Source organism: Equus quagga, chromosome 3 (assembly GCF_021613505.1).
Source record: "Equus quagga isolate Etosha38 chromosome 3, UCLA_HA_Equagga_1.0, whole genome shotgun sequence".
Lineage (NCBI taxonomy): Eukaryota > Metazoa > Chordata > Mammalia > Perissodactyla > Equidae > Equus > Equus quagga.
Window position 1 is genome coordinate 86,723,996 of NC_060269.1, and position 25,392 is coordinate 86,749,387.

General features: G+C 42.8%; 1 protein-coding gene across 3 annotated transcripts in view; it reads right to left on the reverse strand.

The window, feature by feature from the left end:
- AFF1 (ALF transcription elongation factor 1) overlaps window positions 1-25,392 on the reverse strand; it is a 177,048-nt gene that overhangs the window by 85,181 nt on the left and 66,475 nt on the right. For all 3 annotated transcript variants that reach the window (XM_046656145.1, XM_046656144.1, XM_046656146.1), the window contains 2 exons: window positions 2,118-2,238; window positions 806-1,729 (listed from right to left, as the gene is read on the reverse strand). In XM_046656145.1, coding sequence (XP_046512101.1) covers window positions 806-1,729; window positions 2,118-2,238 — 1,045 coding nt within the window. The remainder of the gene's footprint in view (window positions 1-805; window positions 1,730-2,117; window positions 2,239-25,392) is intronic.

Below are 25,392 nucleotides of genomic sequence, written 5' to 3' on the forward strand. Positions count from 1 at the left end.
TTCATGCACTCCACTTCAGCTGCCCAGGGTCTCACAGGTTCAGATCCTGGGCACAGACATGGCACCACTCATCAGGCCATGCTGAGGCAGCGTCCCACATAGCACAACCAGAGGCACTCACAACTAGAATATACAATTATGTACTGGGGGACTTTGGGGAGAAGAAAAAAATAATTTAAAATTTTTTTAAATAAAAATAAATTAAATAAATAAAAAAGAAGAGTGAGGATATGGTGACATCTCCCTTGAGAGTGAGTCAAAAACATAATATAGAATGTTATTCACCTATGGCTTTTTCAAGTAACCAAAGCACTGTATTTTTTATTTATTAATTTTTTTTTGGTGAGGAAGATTGGCCCTGAGCTGACATCTGTTGCCAATCTTCCTCTTTTTACTTGTGGAAGATTGTCGCTGCGCTAACATCCATGCCAATCTTCCTTTATTTTATGTGGGATGCACTACAGTGTGGCTGAGAACATGTGATTGGGTTGTGGGTTATACAGGCATACACATTTTTGAAAACACAGCAAGCTGTAATCTTAACGATCTCTCTACATTTCACTGTATGTAAATTATGGCTCAATAAAAAGAGCGTTTTAAAAACCTTCCTGCAAATCACATTTCAGTATCTGTCATCAGTAATCCATCTCAGACCTGAGTTTTCTGTGGGTCAACAAAATCCTTAAGTCAAAAGGAATCTCCTTATCCAAAAGGCACTGACACCGCTCCCCGCCCACTCTCCAGAAACTTCTGTCTCAAATCCTTTCTCACACTGGAGTTGCCCTAGATATGAAATTCCACTCACCTCAACTGACTGAGAAGGCATTTTCAGCTTGGTGAGCTTGGCTTTGGCAGGCACTTTTAAGTCTGTTTTTTCAAAGGTCTGTTGCCGGTAGTCCTCCGGCAATGGCTTCAGTTCAGGAGACTCACTAGGAGCCTGATCTTGACCATCCATGGGCCGGACATAAGCTGTGGGCTTCTGCTGCATTGCAATGCTTTTCGAGGGGAGCGGGGGTGGGGGAAAGGTCTGAGAAGGTGGCTGGGGAGGGGCTACCCCAAGGCTGGCAACTGCCACTAAACCGTCTGGAGGGGGGTCTTTATCACGGACCTTGACAGCCAGGTCCTTGGGAGATTTGGCCGGGCAGTAGCCTTTATTGTTATTGTTACTGCTGTGAACCTTGGTGCTTCCTTGCGTCCTGGGAAGAGCTTGCTGGCTGGAATGTATAGGTGACAAGGGGGGTACTGGAGAAGGCAAAGAGGAGAATAAGGGAGAAAGCTCCCTCTCTGGAGCCAAGTCTGCCATCGAAGCACAGTGGTCTCCATCAGCTCTGCGGTCACCTTTTTTGTGATGAGTAGAGCCGTAAGCCTCCTGACCAAGGCGATCTTGGGGCAGGTGCTGGCTGTCTGGTGCGCCATAGCTTTTGACATGGAGACTTGGCATTGGTTCCATTCTTGGCTGCGCCATCTTTGGATTGTGACTAATGTTACCAACAGGAAGTGGTCCAGAGGCAGGAGTGTTAACAGGCTGATGGTGGACACTAGTGTGGAAGGAGTGGGATGGAATGCTGCTCCCCTTCTCAGGAAAGAGAGGATACCTCGGCTTTCCCAATCTGTTTTCAGAAGCATCCAAGCGATGAGGGTGGGACTTGGTACTAAGGAGCTCCTTCACTTCTTCATAGTTTCCTAACATGTTCTGTATCCTACTGGATAGCTCGTCGCCCTTTTCTGTCTGAAAAAAAGAAAAAGAAGGCAGTAGAATTAGATACTGGGAAAAAAAAAATCTAAGGAAAACTACCATTTAATAAACCATGTTACATAATACCATTAAAAATGAAGCACCTCAATTTAATGTGTGACATAGAATTTCATGTGCAATTTACACTCGCTTCCCTGGTTGAGAAGCCTGTATTACTAAACACGGGAAAATAACATTACAAAAGAAAACCGCAAACTTTGTTAACTTTGACTAACAAGGTTCAGAGGATTTTCATATTTTGTTTTCAAAAATAATCTCTGGGAGAAGTTGTCTTATTTTTCCAGTTTAACCCTTGCTCAAACTCAGTTTCACCAGAGTTGAACACGGTGATAAATGAGACTTTCTAGAATATAACAGGTACCTTGTAGGGCTCTCCAAACAGGGGGATCTTTTCAGGAAACGCCTCTTTCTCTTGGTGAGCTTCCTGGTTGCGTCTTTCCTTCTCTCTAATTCGAAGCAGGTTTCTGTCTTCATTGTACAAGCTGTTTCAGATGCCACAAAAGAACAAAAGCAATAAAATTTATTGGAATCCAAGTTTTGCAGTGCATATGTGCATGTGTGAGGGAGGCAAGGAGAGGCCATGAAGCAGCGATGACAAGGGAGATGATTTAAAGAAAGCGTGAGTCCCTCAACCAAGCCACTCCCAGATTAGGCCTCAGTCAACATGCTCTGACCCTCCAGCCTCGGGTCCTGGCTCCGGGAACCTGAGCGTTCACTCTGGGCCAGGGCCTGCATGGCTCAGGACAGACTCCAAATGGAACAGCCTTTTATAGGCAGTGGTGGAACCGAGACAAGAGTAACGGCATTTTTACTTTCAGCTTGCAAAATACAGGGTAGAGGTGGAAGCTTTTCATCTGAAGGAGTCAGCAGGATGTGTGCTCTAAAAAGGCTGTTTTCCTGGATCAGTACTGTACATTTTGGAAGATTAAAATCAAAAGGCTTATTTCATAATTAGAAGATTACCAGGCACCCAAAACAGCACTTACTTTATTCTCAGCCTACTGTACTGGGAACGTCTTGGCATGTAAACCCAAAAAGGTAATTTTTATTTCTCATTTCAAATGTCAAGGATGGGAAAATCCAATTTCAGATGTCAGCTCTACCTCCTGAGAAGTCTTATAATCTGATTGCCCTATTTAAACCACATAAAAAGGCAGCCTAAATCATCAGCCCTGGCACCAAAGGGGTTAAAATGCATTCACTGAGAAACCAACCACAGAGATGGAAACCAAAGAGTGGAGTTTCAGCTAGCTTACAAATCAAAAGGGTGCTTGCCTCAGGTCAGCAAGACAGGCCAGGCCGCGCCCTCCCAACCCCCACAAGTGATAGATAAGAATAATGAAAATGAGAACTATAAAAAGCCTTTTGTCCTCATAGCCTTGCTCCCAGGGTATCTACTGAATCTCCCCCTCACCTACAACGTTATTTGAATAAATAGAAAAATATTCAATTGTCTCGCCAAGACTGCATGTACCTTTAGAAATGCTAGCCCTCACGGCAGACTCTCCCGCACCCCTTTCCCGGCCTCGCTGCTCTCTCGTGACTTCTCTTATTTCCTCTGACAGAGCCTACTTGCTTCTCTCCTGCCTCCCTCGCATCTTGGCCCTCTGATTTAGCCTTCTCATGGAAAGAAATCCGATCTAAGGCTCTGGTTCTCATGCCACTACCCATATTTCAAAATAACAAGCGTTTGATGGCTCTTTACTGCTGCAGAATAAACTCTAAATCCTTGCTTTGGCATTAAAACTCCCCCATAATCTGGTGCAGATCTACTCTAGAAGTTACCCCACTCTCCCTGCAGGCCTGCCACATCCATTCTACTTGACAGTCATGTCCATTCCCAAAACGTACCCTGTAAAGAGCAGCCTCTTGCTCTAATCCCCAGCCCAGAATCCCCTTTTAGTGAAAGATACCCAATTTTTCCAGGACCAGCTTACCTGCAAAGTATATTCTCCCACAAACCGCCTTTATATTCCAGCCACACCAGACTACTCCTCAGACATATCCTGGACTTTGATGTTTCCATTCTAATCAGATAAATTTCTTCTGCCTCTTTCAACCACACAGGCCCATCCCCAATTTTCAGCCACCAGCATATCTCTTCAGTGATGCCAGTGTCACCCACTCGAAAGGCTCCGCAAACCCAGCAAGCACAGGCTGACTGAACAGACTGACTGGTCCCCCTCTTCTCCCCTCTCCTCCAGAGAGTGAGCTCCATCCTAACAGAACCTCTCGTATTCATCTCTCCCCTGGTGCTAAAGCACGGTACTTCGCACAGAAGCTAATCATTAAATATTTTTTAATTAAAAGCAGCTACTATTGGGCTGGCTCCATGGCCGAGTGGTGAAGTTCACGCTCTCCGCTGCAGCAGCCCAGGGTTCGGATCCTGGGCACAGACATGGCACTGCTCGTCAGGCCACGTTGAGGCGGCGTCCCACATCCCACAACTAGAATGACGTGCAACTAAGATATACAACTGTGTACAGGTGGGGATTGGGGAGATAAAGCAGGAGAAAAAAAAAAAAACATTGGCAACAGTTGTTAGCCCAGGTGCCAATCACAAAAAAAAAAAAAAAAACAGCTACTAGGCTTATATTTTTATAAACTTACTTTTGTTGAAAAATTTAACTCTGGAAGACACAAGCAAGAGCCATTTAAAAAATTATAACCATTCAAAAAATGATCTGCTGTTTCCATAACCTTTCAATCTATAAGGGTGGTGGGGAGGACTAAGCAACCTAGTTGAATTCACTAGGACGTGACAAGGAACGACCTGCTTAGACCATTTATCAAAAGCTTCTCCTAGACGACACCTATCTCAATATCAGATTTTAGGAGAAGCACAAAGTGAACAATTTATGTTAGTCAACATACATGGAAGTTAAGGAAAAAAACTAACCCAGGACCTGGCTACAGAGTCTTCTTTAATAGAGCCTGAATCGCTGACGTTTCGGACAGGCAGACAGACTTCTGGCTGACAGTAGCAGGAAGGACTTGATGATCCCTCAAGACCACCTTTCAATTATTTTAGGATTTTGGTAGTTCCTCTTGTTGGCTCAAAGAAACATCATGTAACACTGACAACCATGGGAGCCAAGGAAGAGGGGTGATGAGGAAATAACTTCTTTCTCCTTCAAACTTGCTTTCCAGCCAGTGTGTGTGTAGGCAGAGCGGGGGCACGCAGTCATCCTCTGAGCACCTTGAGCTCCCAGGCTTCTCTTCTCCAGAGCTACCTGGCACAGGCAGCCCACCCTGCAGCGCACCTCAGCGAGGGGAACAGCTCCCAGGGCGCCTGCCTGCCTGTTCTCCCTAGGAAAGGAGCACTCCCTTTTCTGATTCTGCTGGGGACAAGCGTGGAGTCCCTGTAGCTTTATTTGCTTGGGGTGATGTTCAGAGCCTTTGGCTCTGCTTTATGAGGCAGAGTTCTGCCACCTTCTGAGTAATTGCTACCTTTGTCTCAGAAAAGGGAACCCCAAATAGCAGGATTCTCAGGCCCAGACTGAAAAGTGAGGGTGTAAATGGCAGCACCTCAACTCTCAGGCAGCGTGGCATTCTCACTTAATGTTCTTGTCAGCTCCACACACATCCTTAAGGAAAGCCACCCTGACTTAAAATTACTAAAGTATTTCTAAACTGATCAGCTCAGCCTTATCTCAACATCAGTTAGGTTTTACTTTACTTCCAGATTTCCTTCCAAAATAATAGAAACTGCTACAGAAATAATGCGAAGAACCCAATTTTACTAAATTCCCAACACTGGCTTATTGCAATGTGATCCAAAAGTTGAGTGCCACCCATGGGGAGGAAATCCTATTAAATTAAGGATTCTGGTTAATTAAGGTTTTACTTCATTAGTTCAAAAACATTTTTTTAAAGTCCACACCAAGATTGTATTGGCAGACATATGTAATACTATACCAATTTTGAGACAAACTTTGAACATATTTTTTTCTTATTCACCATCATCCTTTTTAACTGAAAAAAACCAAAAATAGTGAGGTGAGGAAAGACATCATGTGTGTCACCGGTAGGATGAGTTTTATGAGGTCTAGACTTGAAACTCATTCTCACCCACACTGTCTGTTGGCAGCTCCCTCTTGGGTCTCCCTCACCAAGGCTCCTAGGGAGGTGGGGGCGGCGGGGGGAACAGAGGAAGCGGAAGAGACAGGAAGTGACATGTCCACAGCTCCCAGGACTACACAGGGTAGCTTTCTGGTTTATCTGGCTTTTACTTAGTTCAAGTTTGCAATGGCTTAAGGAATGGTTTGTTAAAGTTCCTAGGCAAATTTTTTCATGAGTATTTTCTTTTTCCTGGTTCCATTTTGAAATCAAGGGAAATGTAAATTTAAAAAACATTAACACAATTAGCAGCATGAGTAAACCACTGTGTAGCCTCTAACACATCATTGATTTTAAACCAAAATGCCGGCAAAGAGGGAGAGGATGGAAGAATTTTAAACGAGGGGATTTTAGTAAATGTCCTACACGATTCACAAACTCTGTAATTACCTTTGCATAATTACAAGTTGACTACCACTTCATTTAATTAAAGGTGCCATTTTTTTCTCCGGTGTAGAGGGGAAAATGCCTGCTCACTCTCACAGGATAACCTCGTCCTAACAGCAGCCTCGTCAGACTTTCTCACTGTTGCACCTGGAATAGAGTTAGAAGCGCTCCTTCACTGATGTCTGCACAGCACTTTGCATTAGATAAGACAACCTCAAAATTTAGTGAGAATCAGAACCACCTGGAGGACTTGTTAAAAACACAGATTGCAGACACGCACCCCCAGAGTTTCTGATTCAGTAGATCTGATGTGGGGCCCGAGATCCGCATGTTTAACAAGTTTCTAAGTGGTTCTGAGGAGCAGTCTTTCTGAGTTGTATGGATCACTTTAGGCTTACCAAAAAACAATAGCAACGATGACAGCAGCAGCAGCAGTGGGCCTGGGTCTCCCCCACGTAGCATCTGTTCCTCAGTCAGCACTGATTTAGGCAGATCGCATCAGCCTCCTATTTACTTTTTACAACCACTCTGTGAGAGTGGGATTATTAACCCCATTTTCCAGGTTAAAAAACTAAGGCTCAGAGATTAACTTGGTAATAAATGGTAGATCTGAAAATTCAAACACAGGTCTGCCTGGCCCCAAAGCTTGCATTCCGAATCACAGTTCTGCTCGCAAAGCTTTCAGGCTGTGTTAAACAGGGCAATGACAAAGAAGGTGTACTAAAGTGCGTTAACTTACAATCACTCATAATTCCTTAGTTCAAAGAGGTACACATCGACAATTCAGGTTATCCCTGCCAGCAGAGCAGTCTCAGAGCTGTAAAATATGTATTTGGTTAAATGCATCCACACACGTCTGTCCTTGCCTGAGGACCTAACAGAGGGCCCTTTTAGAGAGGATGGCCGACAGCATGAAGTTGCTCTTCAAGTTATAAAAACTGTGCTACAATTCCTATTTTAGAGCTTTTTTAAAATTTACAGATTTAAGGCCAGTGACCCCATAATAATCTCTGGATTCACAAGTCATCTCTAATGTGCTAAGGGGCTCTTCACATTAATTTCTGCCAAGGACAGGCAGTAAATAACCTTGCACCAAAGCAGCCATCATATGCCTGCTATCGGGCTCCACTCCCATTACCGTCTGGCCAGCTGACCTGGGCCATGTTTCTAGGGCCTCGGTGCCAGCTTTCTGGTCAGCCCTGGGGAGAAAAAACATCAAGTCACATGGCGATTTGAAGCAGCTGACTGCATACAAAGACAAGTCCACGTGTGGAAGCGCCCCGGGGGGAGGGGACAAAGTCTGACCACCCGGCAGACACCCATGAGTTCCATCTGAAGTTTGCAAAAGCATTTTTCGACGGGGAATAACTTGACTCTCAGTAGTCGAGTTCCTTCTTTTGGCTCATAGACCACTGTCCACCATCTGCAAGGTTCAACACTGAGGCCTCAAAAAGATCTCTGCAGAATGCACCAAACCACCTCCTCCACCTCATTTTTTTTTTTAGAGTAAGTGAACTAGAAAGACCAACGGGAGAAACCACAAGCTTCAGTTTCCAGTGGCTGGTGAAAGAGCAGTGACACAGGAGACTCGCCCTGCAGAACACACACACACACACGCCATCACTGAGGTGCGCTGCGCCACAGCTGTTTTCACTGACAGAGCTCCATGGCTCTGGAGCAGCTCAGCGGCCTGAGGGAAGCTTGGCAACCTAAAACAGGCCAGGATGCTCTCCCTCTCAGAGAGGTGGTGAAACTCCTGCGGAATTCAGAGCTGCCCAGTCAGCCCCTGAACACAGTCACTCAGTCAGCCCCATGCTGGGCCTGTCAGGGCACACGGACTTTTCAAATACTTCTCCTTGGCAGTCTGGGTGGATATGTTGAAACGCTGTGATAAAATGAAGAAATCACAGCTCTGTAAGGATTAGTGAGAGTGATGCCCCTTTTTCTCTTCCCCTTGCACTGGAAAAAGAAAGAGCGTGTGTGGAAAGAGGAAAGGCAATAATAGGAAGGCCCAAGCTGGGCTTGAGGCGTGGGGCAGCGGGCTGGCTCTGCCCTCATCTGCCTGTCGCACCTTCTTCCAGGCGGGAGCCACGGGCCCTGCTGCTAATCGGGGTTAGTCATGCAGGATCCCTGAATGCCATTCGTTGCTTCCATGGCAACTCTCGGCCCACGGGGCTGGCTGTGCACAGCTGACTACCCATTCATCACCCTTGACTGGTCACTCCACACAGACCTTTCTCTGATAGATGGCACCCACTCTCTCTAGAGCTCACGTTTAAAAGTTTAACTCTCCCTTGGAGGATAAGAGTAATGTCTCCTGTGTTTACCCTCGTAGGCATAGAGAAGGGACATTTGGTGGGAAGGAAAGGGAAAATCCTAAAATCAACAGTATACATTACTTCTGGAAAAGAACAAGTCTTTTTACTATTTTAGAAGCACAATTCTGACTTGAACACACAAGGAGAATGCACAACATAAAACTCACAAGTTAAGTCTGTTCACAGAAGTTGGGCAACCCTGGCTCAGAGAGGGTGATATATGTGTCACAAAGTCACGGAGGCAAAAGGACAGCAGGCTTGGGTTCTTACTAGTTGTGCAAGTGACTTTTTTATTTTGGAAGCCACCCCTATTGACTTTTTACGGCCACCCTCCAGCCCTTTGTTCCCATGTTCCTCTATTCCTGCAGTCCAACATCCAGGAAACATTTTTCGGACTCTGGCTTTAGGAAAAAATGTCAATACGCTTCAAAACACAAAAGCAGTTTTTTCATTAAACTATATCACTCATAAATACAACTTAAACATGAGAAATCAAAGTGGCTCTGTGTTTAAAGGCAGAATAAATGCTGCTTCAAAGAATGGAGAATTTTTCCTCTCCTGCTTTATGCAGATGAAAGAATTCGCAACAGGCTTTCTGGAAATAAAAATCACTCAGCTAACTCTTCCATGGTTTTCACCCTCAATATCTCCCCCATCACCTAACACCATAAATATGAAGAAAAAAATCAGAGACTTAGTCCTAAAACAAAATCTTACAATCGGACTTATATAAAAAGTATCAGCCAAGTGAAATGACAAAACAGCATCATGTCACAGTTGTCTTCCTGGAGGAATTCCCAGGGGTCATCCCCAAGTAAAGCGTTCTCTGCTCCTCACTTCTGCTTGCCACAGAACTTTGCAAAATTAAATCAATCTGTAAGATACTTTACATACCTTAAAGGCATACTACGAGTTTTAAATTGAGACAGGCTCTGCCTAGGCAAACGTGAATCAGTCACTTCAGTTCAAAGGAGAGACACGTTAATTTACCCTTCAAAATGAAGCTGCCAGAAACTTCTGTGTGCACGTTAATATGCAGCAAAGGTCTGAAAGGATACACATTAGAAAACTAGCACGAAGGAGCACCAGATTAGTGTGAGGAGGTGGATGATAGCACGGTTTAGGGAGCATTTTAACATTCTTTTCACACCAAGAAAGTATTCTCATTTACTGTTCATGTCATTGAAAGCTCTGATTAAAAACAAAGGAAACAGCCTCATACACATAGAGGAACATCAAGACCAGGGGTAAAGAAAGATTGAGGTGTTGATCACTTTGGCAATAACTCTCACTGGAATCTCTGAAAGCTGCTTGTGAGCCCGGGACTCAGTCTTAGATGGTTACTCAATAATAACGACAGACCCCTCTGCATAACGTAGTGCATCAGAGCCTCTGTCCCGGAGCCCAGGCACCGGCAGCCGCCGCGTGAATGGAGCAGTCTCACTGTAACCCACTCTTTTTCTCTCAACAGATCACATATCTTTAGGGGCATTTCTACCCTACGGATGGAAAAGCACAAGAATTTGTCTTCCTCCTTAATTGGTTTTAAGAGAGGAGTGGGGGAAGTGTGAGGGTAGGGATGTACAGCTCCAACAGAGGTGGGATGAGGGGAAAGGAGACAGATGAACTAACATATTCCCACGTGCAGCCGCCAAGTCCTCTGCCTTCCAGACATGCTTCAAAAATAAAAAGCTGTACTGACTGAGCAACGCCATCACGGCACAACCACACAAACCACACCAGCGCAAAGAAATCGCTCCCAACCTTAAAGATTTGACAATCCACAGCTAGGCATTAATAAAATATCTATGTTTAATGTTACATGAAACGAGAACATAGTAATGTTACTGACAAATTTCCAGAAAACTCAGTCTCTGAGAAGAGTTTCCCAAAATGCCGGTTACCTGCAGTTAATTGAAAGGAAGTACAGAAATTAACCCCATAATGGCAACAGGCTCCCTAGAGATAAATCTGCCACCTGACTATTTATTTATGTCTCCCCTCTAGCTGAAAAGGTCCCTAGTGATCAGAGCTGACCGCCCTCCTTGGAAGGCTTATTTGGCACCCATCAGAAACACGGGCAGAAGCTCTCAGCTCTTCCCCTGCAGATCTGGTATGCACCAGGATCCCCCAGAGCTTGGCCTCATTACTAGGCCATTCTTCGTACACACTCACCTGACTATGAAGGACCACATCACATGCCTGAAAACAGTGAGGCCGGTGAAAGTCTGTCCCATTACAGCCGCAAATTTAAAAAATCCTCAGTCACAAACTAAGAAAGAAGGTAGACAAGCAAGTCTAAAGCTTTTGTTTTTTTAATGCTTGCCTCAATTCATACTCAACTTAAAAAAAAAGTTTTGGGCATTAAATCTATTAAGCATCCAAATTCAAATGAAATGTTGTGTGTACTTCCTTACTTCTCACTCGGAGCACAGCCCCAACAGGGTCCTCATCCTGGGCTGCCTAGCTCTGCACAGCTGCCTCGCTGATCTTTCTAAAAATCATGAACCTGATCTGGTTATTCACCTATTTATAAGCTTTCTGAGCGCACTGCTGCCTCCAGGATTAAAGCTGCTGAGTGGGCATGTGAAGCGATGCCGTTCACCACCTGGCTTCCACTCACCTCTCAACCACCATGGAGTAAGACTCTTCCTGCTCATTGCCTCACTTCTTGATCCTTTGAGCACAAGGAAATGGGAGGCTCCGGGAAAGCACAGCCCTTCTCTCTGCCAGGACCTCCACTCTCACCTCTCAACCCCCGCTGCGAATGACTGCTTCTCTGGAATACATCTGTTCCTGCAAACCTGCCCATGTTGACATTTACGAAAATGGGACGGACTGTAGATGTGCCCACACATTTCCTCATCAGACTGTGAGCTCCTTAAGGGCAAGGGCTATTCCTGAGAGCAGAGTGCTTAGCAAACATAATGCCTAATGTACATCTTTGACTGAAATGATTGTATTCAAGCATTACTCAAGTCCAAACATTCCAGAATTCTGAATTCTGCCAGTCTTATTATTTGATGACAAAATATGATTCATTGTCTGATACCTAAAACTGATTTACCAGAATGTTGTACCCATCAAATGACTCAAACCTAGAAGGAAGGTGACATCACTCTTTCCTAGACCAGCCATGGAAGTTGCCTCCGCTAACACCATACGTTTATCAGTTAATACAGGTTTTATTCTTCAGTTTACCATACTTATTAATTAGTCCAAGTGTACTACACGTCCCTTTCCCCCCAAAAGAGAAAGAAAAGAATGTTTGGGTAACACTTATATAGCAAACACACCTTTAATTTTAAATCAGCAGATTCAGACAACAATACAGAACAATTTAGCCTCTAGGACTCAGACTTAACAACAGAAATCCCACAATGAAAAATCTCCCCATGTTGCTATCAACGCATCCTGGGAAAAACAAAGAAAATACAAGATCCAGAGAGAGAATTTTAAAATGCAAATCAGATTATGTGGCTCCGTCCGCTGCTGAAAGCCCTCCGCAGGCTTCCCTTCATCTTCAAGACTGAAATCCAGAGCCAGGCCCATGAAGCTCCACCCCAACCACACTTCCTTGTAACTGCTACCACCCAGATATCTTCCCCTCCCCCGTCCCTCCTCAAATACTAACCACACTGGCCTTTCCAGGTCTGGAACAGACCGAGCTGTGCCTTGCTATTCCGTGTCTGGATGCTCTGTCCCTTGAGCTGAGGGTGACGGGCTCTCTGTTGTCACTAACATCTCAGGTTAATTATCAGCTCCTCAGTGAGGTCCCAGATCTAAATGGCCACTTTGCCCCACCAGCTTCTAGCACTTCACCCTGCCTTATCTCTGTTTATCACTATCTAAAATTATGTTGCCTGTTCATTTATCCGTTTAATTATGTCTTGCTCCCCACACTCACTGCAGAAGGCCTGTCACCTTTCCTCTCTTGCTCCTCGCTGTGTACCCAGCGATAACTCACTAGGATAAATGAATATTGGCTGAATGGATGGAATTCTGCATATGGATGCAGACTCAAGCAGTGGTTTCTCTTAAAAAAAAAAAGTCATACAATTTGAAGTCAGAAGTATTTTCAAAAGATAGTATGTAATTTTTTTTTAAACTAGGCAGTCATGGACAACATGCTCTAAATAACTGATGAATACATCAAATTTTTAAGTACCACAGAGAAAGCAAGAGAAAAACAAATCATTTCCAAATACATCCGGTGTCTCATGAGACTGCTGAAATGTCCCTAAGGAGATTAAAAAAAGCAACTCTTAAGAAATTATTCAGGAGCAAGTTTTTGTTTTGTTTTAAGAAGAGACTAATTCTACAATCATAAGAGATCAAACATCCTAAGTGGATATTTTTTGTCACTTAGCAGCTTAAGTACCAGATAATTCCCAACATACACCAAATTGAATGAATTACATTCTATAGAACAGCTTCGAAAACTGTACAGCATTTACCACTCCAAAAGGAAGAGTCCCTCCCAAAGAATGAACTTCTAACACACACATTCCAGAGAACCAATTGCACCACATACGATAAGAAGAACCGTTTGAAACCAGGCCAATGTACCAAGTACAGCTTCAGCCAGAACAAATGCTCAACATTTAGACTCACTAACCAACAGCAAAAAGCAACAGGAAAAGGCTTACACTTGGAAAATGAAAGGAAGAGCAATGACTGTGTATTGATAAGAAGAGCGGGGAACAATGGGATAATCAGGAAACTGGCAAGTCGCAATTGATTTCTCTAAGGAAGAAAATAGTAGAAAACATTGACTCTTCAAATGAATACCTAGAGACGCATCAACACATTTTTCAGTCGCTGAACAACGCATGGCTCCTCCTCTATCCATTTAATGAGGCTCGCCGTGAATGTAATACTAAATTCAAGGATGGTCCATTCCCCAGTCAACGCACAACTTCTCCTGGTAGAAACCATTGCCAATTATATTTTAAACCTGGCAAAACAGGCAGCTGTGGATACACATATGAAGAATGAAACTTTCTAACAACCGAAAAAGTATCTTTTCACAAGGAAACACATGAACATAAAAACACAAAGATATCTAATCTTATTTGCGCATTACCCAAAAGACAAGAAAATGTAAAAATCAAGTGTTCATATAAATGTTTTCACAGAATCATCAGTTTTTTCCTTTACACCTTCACTTACAGTTTTCTCTCTCCTTTTGGTTAATTGCGTGTCACACTTGTTTCAACAGAAAGCTTAATGTCATAAAAACTAGAGGCAGTCTCATTATTCTATTCCATTTCATTCCACAAACATTTCAAGTAGGAAGAACAGGGAGATTATTATAGGAGAAGAAAGCTGGAAGCATGTATTGGTATTTTATATGGCAACAAGCAACAATTATGTGTTTCTAAATATTCTCATTTTCATCATAACCCCAGCTCACCTCCTACCGCCCGCTATAATTGGCATCTCCTCCAAGCTAAACAGTAAGTCATTGTTCTTCTGGAGAAGTCTCCCTTCATTTTGACCTCTGCTAAGCAGTGTTATGAGTCTTACAAAGCTTGTCAGGTTTCTTTGGGCTGGATTTTGGCCCAACCAACAACATTTATATGCAGAATATATCATCTTTTCCCCATCAGCGCCAAGGGGCAGTTCACTTGCATAAAAACAAAGAGTATTTACCAAACTTACTAAAGCACCTCTCCGCCCTCTTCAGTGTCAATAAACTAGAACCTGAGAGTCCAGTTAAAAAAGAAAGAAGTCTCTTTCAGAATGGAGAGGCTCTCTTTTATAATACTTTAAAATTTTTCATTTTCAACTCTTTGAAAAGCAGAGGCTAACACATTATATGGAAACAATAAGCAAACATTCAAAATTACCAAACACACTGTGATAAATTCTTATACAAGGCCTCTGACTGTAAGATATTTTCTTCAAACAGAATTGCATTTTAAATATTATTTATGTCATGTAAGGTTATTTAATATCACCAACGCACTTATCTATGGGATCTTACACCTCACAGAATGAAAACAGAAAATCTATTTGTTTCCAGTAAATATTGCTTCTCGCTGTGCTAGCCCTAAGGATAAAAGAAGTAAGATTCCACAATCTAGTGGGAGAGAGACACGAGGGGGAACAAACCACTCAGAGTGATTCCAGAGATTGGTTACGAGTCTTAAAGAAGCAGAGAAAAACACCAAGTCTAAAAGGAGGAGACTGGGACAATATAATTAAGAGCAGTGACATCTGAGTGTGAAGGATGAGCAGAAGTCTGAAGGCAGAAGGCGCCCCCAGGCCCTGCCTGAGAAAGCAGTGAAGTCATGGAAGAGCGATCACTTACTACGGGGTGTCTGCACCCATCTGACCACATTCCCAACTCCAACTCTCTCATAGGAAGGGTCCAAAGAAGCCCCAATAATTCGTGCGTATGTCAGCCTTTTGCAGCCATCCACTCCAGGGGCTGGCCCAGTGCCTCAATGATCTTTCAGGGCAGCAATACCCTGATAATGATAATGGCCTGTAGGCTTTCCTCTGCCTGAAGCAATGATCTTTAATGACTGTGCACATGGAAAACTGTCAGTTTTAGGCAATGAACAGAGTGAGGATGCCCAAATTTAAAATGCAAAAGGACGTAACTGTGGCCTCAGATGATCACAAAAGCAAAAGTGATCCCTCTTCAAGAGCCCTCTTTCCTCCTCCTTTCCCCAAAAGCACCAGCCCACTCATCACATGGAGTCTTGCTGTGCAGTCCAGCCTGACCTCCTAACTCAAATGATTTTACAGTTTCCAAGAGCTCCACGTGTCCCTCTGCTTGATGAGCCAGCAGTCACAATTCTATGATTTCAAAAGTTCAGTAGTAAATTTAAAAGGAACATTTAGTTAAACATCCCCACCCCAAACTGTTCCTTAATTTCCCGACACGCTCATTAGCCCAGAAATTTCAGACCCATAAGTAAAATAAGCTAAAGGAGAAAAAGGCTACCAGTGGCAAAGAGGGAAAAATTTTTTAAACATTCCTATTTGATTTAACATTGATCAATGCTTACATTTCAACCTAAAAATGTACATTAAACAAAGTTAGCAGAAACAAAAAAATGGACTAGAAGTGGGGAGGGCAAACTATGGCCCAGCTGCCTGTTTTTGTAAATAAAGATTTATTGGAACACAGCCCTGCCCATTTGTTTACATATTGTCTGTGGCTGCTTTGGTCCTAGAACAGCAGAGTTGAGTAGCTGCAAAGTCAAGTAGTTGCAACAAAGACCACACAGGCAGCAAAGCCTAAAATATTTACCATCCAGCACTTTACAAGAAAAAGTTGGTCAACCCTTGGACTAGACTCTAAACTGTTGACAAAAATAAGGGGTGAATTTTTAAAGTTCATTTTAAGATGTTTCATTTTGAAGGAGTGGCGTGCAGGCTGCTTCAGATAGAACTCATTTTTGCAATACACAAGTCTTTCAGTAACAGCAAACTTCTGTGTTGCCAGCTCTCCCAACTTGAGAGGAAAAGATGAAAAATCTCCATTCTTATCTCTAATTATCTAATTTTAATGACTTACTCTCTAATTCCGAAAGATAAGCAATAATGCAGTGGTGAAAAGTGTGCCCCTCTTCTGTCCTGGCGGCCTCCAGGTCCTCATGCTACTCACTGCATGATGTGATCTGCCATCTCCAGGACTCAGTTTCCCCATCTGCAGCACCTTGCCTGGACCAAGGGTCAATAGCCTGAAGACGGCCGTGAAAAGAGTGTGTCGGTAGAAGTTGGGGAGATTATGAGGCATAAAAACCACTCCAGTCACTAGTTCCAGCTGCATCTTAAATGGAATAACGGCCTTCACACTACAATTCTTTATAATTTTAGGATGAAATAAGTGGGAAAAGACAGGCTATGAGGAAGACGGCAGAGCAGAAGAAAACATTAAGAACAGCTCTGGGATTAAAAAACTCTCAAGGCAGAGTGAGTCCATCCAAGCTCCCTGAGCTATCTACTCCAGCAGGCGGGTGTGGTTTTCGGAAAATATGAAGAATTTAGCCAGTGGCTGCTATTAAAGGTCAGAACTTACTGTTCCTCAAATGTCCTCATTCTTTAGAAGTCTCGTAGGAGACTGCACCACTAGATTTGAATACCTTTATTTAAATCAAAGGACATCTGACAGGTTGACAGTGCAAGGAAACAGGCTGACAGTCGTGATAAAATTAAACCAAGATCTTCAAATGGAGGTAGAGTGAACCTCTTACATATTTTTGTCTTATTCCTTCAAATTTAAAACCTCCTAAGGGATTGCTCACTAATTAAGGCTGCTACTCCATCTGCCCTCAGGGGGAACACTGCTTCCCTTACAACTCTGGCCCAATCACAGACTCATATTCCCTTTACAGTGAAACAGCAGAGAACTGGCTGGAACATTTACATTAGGCTCTACCAAAAGCTGGAGGATAAAGGAATAGAAATAAACAGGTAACATGCAACCAGATAATGTGATTGACAAATTACAACTTGCCCAACTTCAGCTTGGGGCCCCTAGTTATCTACAGATCCACCCCCAGGTTACTTGGGAGGACATTCCATTACCCCCAGACTTCTCTCATTCTGGCCCAAAAGGGAGGCTTAGAGAGCCCTGAGTCCACGCCATGCAGGATCACTGAAACTAACTAAGTCCTCCTCTTTCAGGAGAGACCCCCGCCTCCCTCCGCGTAACTTCCACAGCATAACCATCATCCCAGCACCCCTCTAACACACGCGCTCGTAAAGTAGCAGAGGGGAGTTGAGCTACATTCTGTCATATACTTCTTACTGTTACTTAAAAATAGGGAAGTCTTAAAGAATGGACACAGGTATCTACTCCCCACCAAGTGTCTTCACTAGGGGAAGGGCTAGTGCCAAAAAATGTATCTTTTAATGATTTTGGAGCCAGACTGAGATATCCTGTAAAAGTGGTTTTGCTTGAACTGGTACAGCCACTATGGAAAACAGTATGGAGATTTCTCAAGAAGTTAAAAATAGAAATACCCTATGACCTAGCCATCCCATTACTGGGTATCTATCCTAAGAACCTGAAATCAGAAATCTCAAGAGTCCGTTGCACTCCTATGTTCATCGCAGCATTATTTACAATAGCCAAGACGTGGAACCAACCTACATGCCCAGAAACTGATGACTGGATAAAGAAGATGTGGTATATATACACAATGGAATACTACTCAGCCATAAAAAAAGACAAAATTGGCCCATTCACAGCAACGTGGATGGACCTCGAGGGTATTATGTTAAGCGAAATAAGCCAGTCAGAGAAAGACGAACTCTATATGACTCCACTCATAGGTGGAAGTTAGTATATTGACAAGGAGATCTGATCAGTGGTTACCAGGGAAAAGGGGGGGTGGGGGGAGGGCACAAAGGGGGAAGTGGTGTATCCACAACATGACTAACAAAAATGTACAACTGAAATCTCACAAGGTTGTAATCTATCATAACATTAATAAAAAAAAAGTGGCTTTGCTTGTTTTAAAGAAAGTAACAGCCATATCCCTAATCACAGACACATAAGAAATTTTAGTTTGTGACAGTCATAGGAAAAGTTTTAAAATAAGAAATGTTCAATACATCTTAGGAAGGCCCAAAATCCCAGAAACTCAATAAAGCAATGCAGGAGCATTCTCAAGAAGAGACAATCTAGGGAAAGGAAAATGCACACAAATCCAAGGGTCTTGGTCTGAGACCCCAATAAATTACCTAAATAATCTCTACAAAATGAGATACTATCAAGCACATACAACTCATCCTACAATAAAGAAAAAAAAGAAAAATAGAAATGACACCCTGAAAGGAAGAAAAATAGAACAGGAATGTGTATATTTACTCATCTTCTAGTCGTCTTCCCACATATACAACAAAAAATAACCCGAAAAATAGTTCCATGTCTCTCTCTCTTTTTTTTTTGGTAAGGAAGATTGGCCTTGAGCTAACATCTGTGCCAATCTTCCTCTCTTTTGCATGTGGGATGCTGTCACAGCATGGCTTGATGGTGTGTAGGTCCACGCCCAGGATCCAAACCCCAAACCCGCAAACTCCAGGCCACCTAAGTGGAGCATGCAAACTTAACTACCACATCATTGGACTGGCCCAATAGTTCTATATCTTAATAGGGGTTTGGGTTACACAGATGTTTGCACTGTCAGAACCTACCAGAACACTCAAGATTTGTGCATTTCATTGCTTACAAATTTTACGGTAAAAGAAAAGAAACTCGTAAATAAATACTTAACTTTAATGACATACAAGCTGAAGTATTTAGGGGAAAGTACACTGACGTGTATCTGCAACTTATCATAAGAAGCACAAAAGACAGATTAATGGGTGGATACAACAATGAAGAGATGAAAAGATATCTGGTAACAAGCATAACAAAGTGTTGGTATAATCCGAGAACGAAGATTTTTACAGTGAAATTTTTTCCACTTTTCTGAATGGGCAAAAATTTTCATAATACAATATTAGTAAAAATACCCACAAGAATAAACTAGTAAATATGGTAGGATCTGGCAGGCTGCCACCCACCAGGAGCTCCCCATCTTTCCATCAGACACATCTAGAGACTTCTGGTTAAACTTGAAGTTTTATCAGAAAGGGGTCACTTGGAAGCACAAATTCATCTCTCAAATGGTACAGCGGATCTTTGGAAGGAAAGGAACTACAGAGTGCTCCTGAACTTGTGAGACACATGATTACATCTGTTGGCAGAACTGAAACAGCTGGAGCATATGCGTGCATGCTGAGTGAGCGTTGTCTGTGCGCGCACACTGAGCAAAATCTTACCCCACTCCTTTAAAATCGTGCTCGGGCCTCTGCTTTTTGCTCTGAGAAAGTAACAGCAAGTGATCCAAGAGAGATCCATACGCACACGTGCAGGAGTCAGTTTCAGACTCCCGTCTGGGGCGCTTTCAGGGCAATCTCGCAGCAGCCACTGTGAAGACGCTCTCTCTCCTCCAACCTTCATCTTTAAAAAAAAATTCGTTGCTTTTCCCTAGTTGAGAACTAGGTTGTTCAAGAGGTTTTGGAAAACTAATCTCTGATTCTTGTCTTACTTCTTTGTGTACTGATTTAGTGCCTACAAAGGAGCCACCAGAATCACATTTCCTCTTCATATTTCAAAGCGTTTCTCCTGCAAGTCCTTCCCTGCACAATTACCAAGCCAGAAAGTTCCAGGCTTTAAGGAGGGCCTGAGTCTATGGTTCTGTTTTCCGTGGTTTGAGTTACATCTGCTATCCAAGACACAAAAGGCCCAGATTTTAGAGGCGTATTTGACACAAGTAAATTTGTAACACAATAGGTGGCTCCCTTATACCTGCCAGTCTCCCTTCCTGAGTATTTTCTCCCCTGAGCTGGTTCAAAACGTTGCTGCCATCAAACCCATCCCTGCCAGGCATGTTGAGGCCCGCGTCACCCAGGACTCTTTCCCTGCTCTTTCAGAGGGCTCGCCTTAGCTGTTCTGCTAATGGGCCCCCGCCCCTCTGACCCCTCCATCCCCTCCTGCTACAGAGCAGCTGGATGGCCACTCAAGGGCCCCAGATGGAAACTGCTGTTTGTCAGTCTCCTACCACGGGGGCGGGCAGAGAGGCGGCTGAGCAATACAGGACAGGACACTCTGGTTAGCGGCACAGTAAGCTGGTTAAGAGCACGGTCTCCGGAGTTAGTGAAGGGTTTAACCTGCTCTGCCACTTCCTGGCTGTGATCCTTTGGGCAAGTCTCTTAACCTTTCTGAGTCTCAGTTACAGCAGCTATTACAAAGGGGTGGTGATAATAACAGTACCGATTCCCTAAGATTCCTACGAGGATTAAGTGAGCTAATGACTCCAAGAGCACAGTAAACAGAGAGCACTCAAGTGGGCAAGAAAGAAGAAGGCTGAAAATGTCCCCCAGATGCACCTCAGCCCTGAAAAGACTGCTGTGCTCTTTATCTATCCCACTCAGGTTTACAGGTTCCCAAGTCACAGCTTGTATCCAGCCAAGCCTTTGCCCACCCCACATCCCCTCCGCTTCAACCAATCCTTTCCTCATCACTGTGCGGCAAGTTTTTCTTCCATTTTCTTAACTTCTATGAGAAGTCTGACCACTTCTCCCTTTTCTATAGGGCTATGTAATCCACACCGTACCCAGCAGTGTCTTGCACACAGTGTATCCTAAACAAACAGGCTAAATAACTCACATCTGGGGCCAGCACTGATTGAGCTGGAGTCTGACAATGTACAGATGCTCTCCAAAGCACAAACACCCCCACCCTCAGGAACTATGGGGAGCCTGCAGAGCAGGGGTTCTCAACCACAGCACCATGGACATTTGGAGCCAAATCGTTCTTTGTGATGGGGTCTGCCCTGTGCACCGTAGGATGTTGAGCAGGATCCCTGGCCTCTATCTTAGATGATGGTAGCACACCCTCCTCCCAGCTGTGACAATCAAATGTGTTTCCAGACATTGCCAAACATCCCCAGGGTGGGTGGAGGGGAGTGGCGCTAAAATACCCTCACCCTCCTCCTCCTCCTCCTTTCCCTGCCCCCCATGTGGAGAACCACTGCTGCAGAGAATGAGTATTCCCAAGTCACTGAGCTACTTTTCTACTGAGACAGCAGACCACAATGGAGCACGCAGAAAACAGGCATGGGAAATCTTTCCTAATAGCTGGCACCTTCAAGACTGTCACTACTAGCTACGGCCAACAGGGTAAGTCACAAACTCTCTAAGCTCTAGTTTCCTCTTCTCTAAAATGGAGATGACTGTACCAAAGGTTTAGGGCTGTTGTAATAATTCAATTAGCTAATGCAAACACAGTGCTTACTTAGCCCAGTGCCTGGCACACAGTAAGTACTCAATAACTGGGAGCTATTATTAATAAATATATACAGCCGGAGTCCAGGTGCTGGGCAAAGCAGCACAGTCGTTGGTCCATACCCCCCGCCCCCCATTCTTTCACTGCTCCTCCCACCCTCTCCTCCCCAAGGAGGAAGTAAGATAATTCAATACTAAACACAAGACAATGGTCTCTAGAACTGCCAGCATACGGAACAGGATAAGAGAACAGCAGAGAAAAGGAGAACCCAAGGACAGCATGAAAGGCGAGCTGGTGTCCTGCAGCAGAGGCAAAGGGGTGTATGCATGTCATACTAAAAAGGAAGAGGCTGAAGGATGTCTGCTTCATTCCAAAATGAGTTTTTTTAATAAGGAAATGGCATCCTGAAAGATGCGGGGTAAGAAGGATTTCACATCTTTTATCCAGGAAGGTTCCACCCACACATCCTCTCTCTCTTTCCCAATATCATAGGAGTTCCCCACGTTCCAAATACCCCACAACTTCAGGTCGTTGCACAGTCTCTCCCTAATTCCCCACGTGGTAACCAAGTTGTGGAGAAAAGGTACTTCCCAGTGCTGGGCATTAGGAAACACTGGCCCCACATTTCTTCACTCTGAGAGGAATTTTACACATACCACGTTTCCCTCCTCTCATTCCCTTTTCCTGTTTCACAGTCGCAGTCAGGTTAAAAGACACTCAGATAGATAATCATGTTCCCTTTTCCCCATCCTGCCTTTGCTCCAGTAGTAAAGCAAGGAGCACTGGCCAAACGGGTAACTGTATGAAGGACAAAGACGACATCTGCATGAAACTCTGGAGTAGATTGGTAGAGGCTGTGCGTCAGCTGGCACTTGTTGGCTGTGTAACCTTGGTCAGTCGATCTCTGAGCCTCAGTTTCTTCATCTGTGCAATGGGAGTGGTAATCTCTGCCCTACAGATTCAGTGATATCAAATATGCCGAGTTCCTGGCTCCGGGCTCAGAACATAACAGAATGTTCTATAAATGACTGCTATTATCACACAGCGAATTAGACAGCCTCTGTCCTTCAAAGTGCCCAAGTTTACCAACAGAAATACTCCCACAAGGAATTCATTTTTTTCACATTCTCTTCCTATGAAACCTAAAGATCCTTACACCATTCCTCCTTCCCACCAAAAAGACTGGACTAAGTGCAGGATAAAACCATCTTATTCAAGCATGGTTTGTTTCATCAATCACACTGTTTTCCATTCTTGTTCCAAATATTAGACATTTTGGCACCATAAGCAAGGAACATTCTGGGTTCAGCCTAGAGCTTAATCTTCATCACATGATTTTCATTGCTGCTTCTGCAAAAAATTTTTTGTGCTCCAAACCTGTTTTTGGAAGAAAAGCAGTTAATAAGCAGGAAATCACTACGCTATTTTTTTCTTTTTAAATTCCCAACACCTATTGAAATAACCACCTACTCTTACCAGCTCAATTATGAAAATATAGTGGTAAAAACCCATTTTTTAATTAAATCAGAAATGTTTCCTCAAATAAATGAATAATTTCAGTGGCTCTCACTCTCCTATAGTTTGGGCACAATTTTTTAAAGAATGTTATAAAAATGTAAGTACCTGAATTTTCTATTTCTGATAAAATAATTTAAACAAATACAAATTAGATTACAATTTACAAAGTTAACTGCCAAAAATCTGTTTATTTCCTTACCAACTTTAAAACGAGACTGACAGCAAAAAACAAAAAAATTGCAATTTTTCACCAGCTAATTTTAAACTAAATTTTAAAAGCACAGTTAAAAATAATGATTTCAGTCTGCATGTATGATTCCAACTTCTTCTGAGAGAATGTTCGCGTTCTGGGTGGGCATGCCTGTACATATACCTGCATGTGTGAACAGAAAAGATTCTAGGAAAGGTCTTCAATTTTTAAGAGTTCATGCGCTATACTAGTTTGTCCTACACTATGACAGCCTTATAAGTAAATATGAATGAGTGAAGCTCATAAACGTGGTGTTCAGTGTAGCTTCCACAACCAACATCATTAAACCTAAGTGGCAGTGTGTTACTATCTCCGTTGTTACCTTGCCTCCAACCACAATATATAAAATAACACCTTGGTTTAGTCAATATTAACAGGGCTATTTTTGGCTTTTAAAAATATATTCTTACCACAGCATTTCTAAGCATAGAAGATCTGAAAGTCTCATCAGCTCCTCTTCAAATTTAAGACAAAATGACTCTTGGCAATCCTAACCTCATCTCTTTCCCCTATACATTGACTAAATCACTTATCAAACACACATAAGGAATGACTCGACTATGTAAAAATATTTAATGTGTAAAGAAAAAGCTGAAAAGGAACAAAAGGAAAATGTTTGATTGGTCAAGTTGTTGAGATTAAGGAAGACTTTTCTCTTTCATTTTAATTATAATTAACTTTACTACATTGTGGCTTTTGTTTTACCAAACTACAAAAAGGTTTTAAAGAGCCTAAATTATATCTATTACGGTCAAGGAAAAGTGAAGCAAGAAGAAATCTGCTGGCAAGTGAGAAACCATCCACAGCACACAGAGACTCCAAAATGCTCCTGCCCAGCGTCAGTTGGGAACACCCACAGAAACACGGCTCCTCCCTTAGAGAGTTAGACTAACAAGACATTCACTCAGCAGGAGAGCAAATGTACATTTTCACTTCTTTCTGGAGAAACTGAGGCAAACGAGAGTTCCCGAATGCAACCAAGATAAATGCGTGGTATCTGGCTAGTGATTCAGGAGTCCCTGGCACTCTGACTTACCCTTTTCCATTCCGTGAAAACCGACAAAAAAACACAGTAACCCTGCTTAAAACTTTAATAGTTCTGAAAAACAGGATGAGGTTTTATAAGTTTGTCAGGAATCATTCTATTAAAAGGCCACAACCATCTTTTTGACAAATTACTCAAGTTGATCTTGAAAAGTACACATGAGAAAACCTCCATGAAAATTCTGAAAGCAGAGAAAAGAAGAGAGGAGATTCTGAAAAAGGGAGATTCTGGAACCTTCCTCCTCACTCCTTAAACCAAAATAAAGTCCAACGGATAAAGAGTGTAAAGATCTAACCTTAAAAAAAGAAAAATCACCAATACTCAAAGAAACCTTCTGGAATATATGAGAAACTAATACCTTAATGATAATTAGTATTAAATAATTAATAAGGAGAGCAATTTAAAATGAAGACAACAATTATGGACATGTATGCATCAAAAGCATTGCATCAACATTTGTAAAGCAAAAACTTCGGAAGATCCTAGGAGAAATAGGAACTCATTAAGTTTATGAGACTTTTATTCATCTTTCAGTCCACAACAGAATGGACAAAAATAAGAATGCAGAAATAATGTAAGATAGATCTAATGTACAAGCCCACCCTTAAATCTGGACCCTGAAAATAAAGAGCATTATCTTCCTTTTAGTTATTCACAAGACATTCATAAAATTATCGTATATTATGCCACAAAAGCTCTACACCTAAATACATTTATCTGAAAATAACTGTAAAACAGAGGTACAAAAGAGATGAGGTGACAATAAATGTAGGATCCTTGAAGCAACTTTACATAATCAAACACAGCTGCGATGCATGCAGAGGATCCGGACTTTCAGTTCCTATAGTAGTTTGTTGTGATCACATTTTTTCAAGAAGCCACAGAATCCCTTGAGAAAAAAGTACCTAAACCATCTGCTACTTCCTAAAATACCCAAGGTAGGAGATTATCTATTTTCTATTTCTAAATATACTACTAAAAGAACATCAACTTCTACTGTATTTTCATGTTTAATTATCCTCAGTGAAAACCTCTTAACATATATAAATTATTTATTTCTTCAAGATCTGTTGTTGACACAGATGGGGGCCATCTTGCACCCCACCTCCCATAGCAGCCTTTCGCATGTATAAAAGGTTGCTCTGTAAATTAACCTTAGTATTTAATAGCCAGGCTAAACCTCCTCTTCACTGTCTAAAT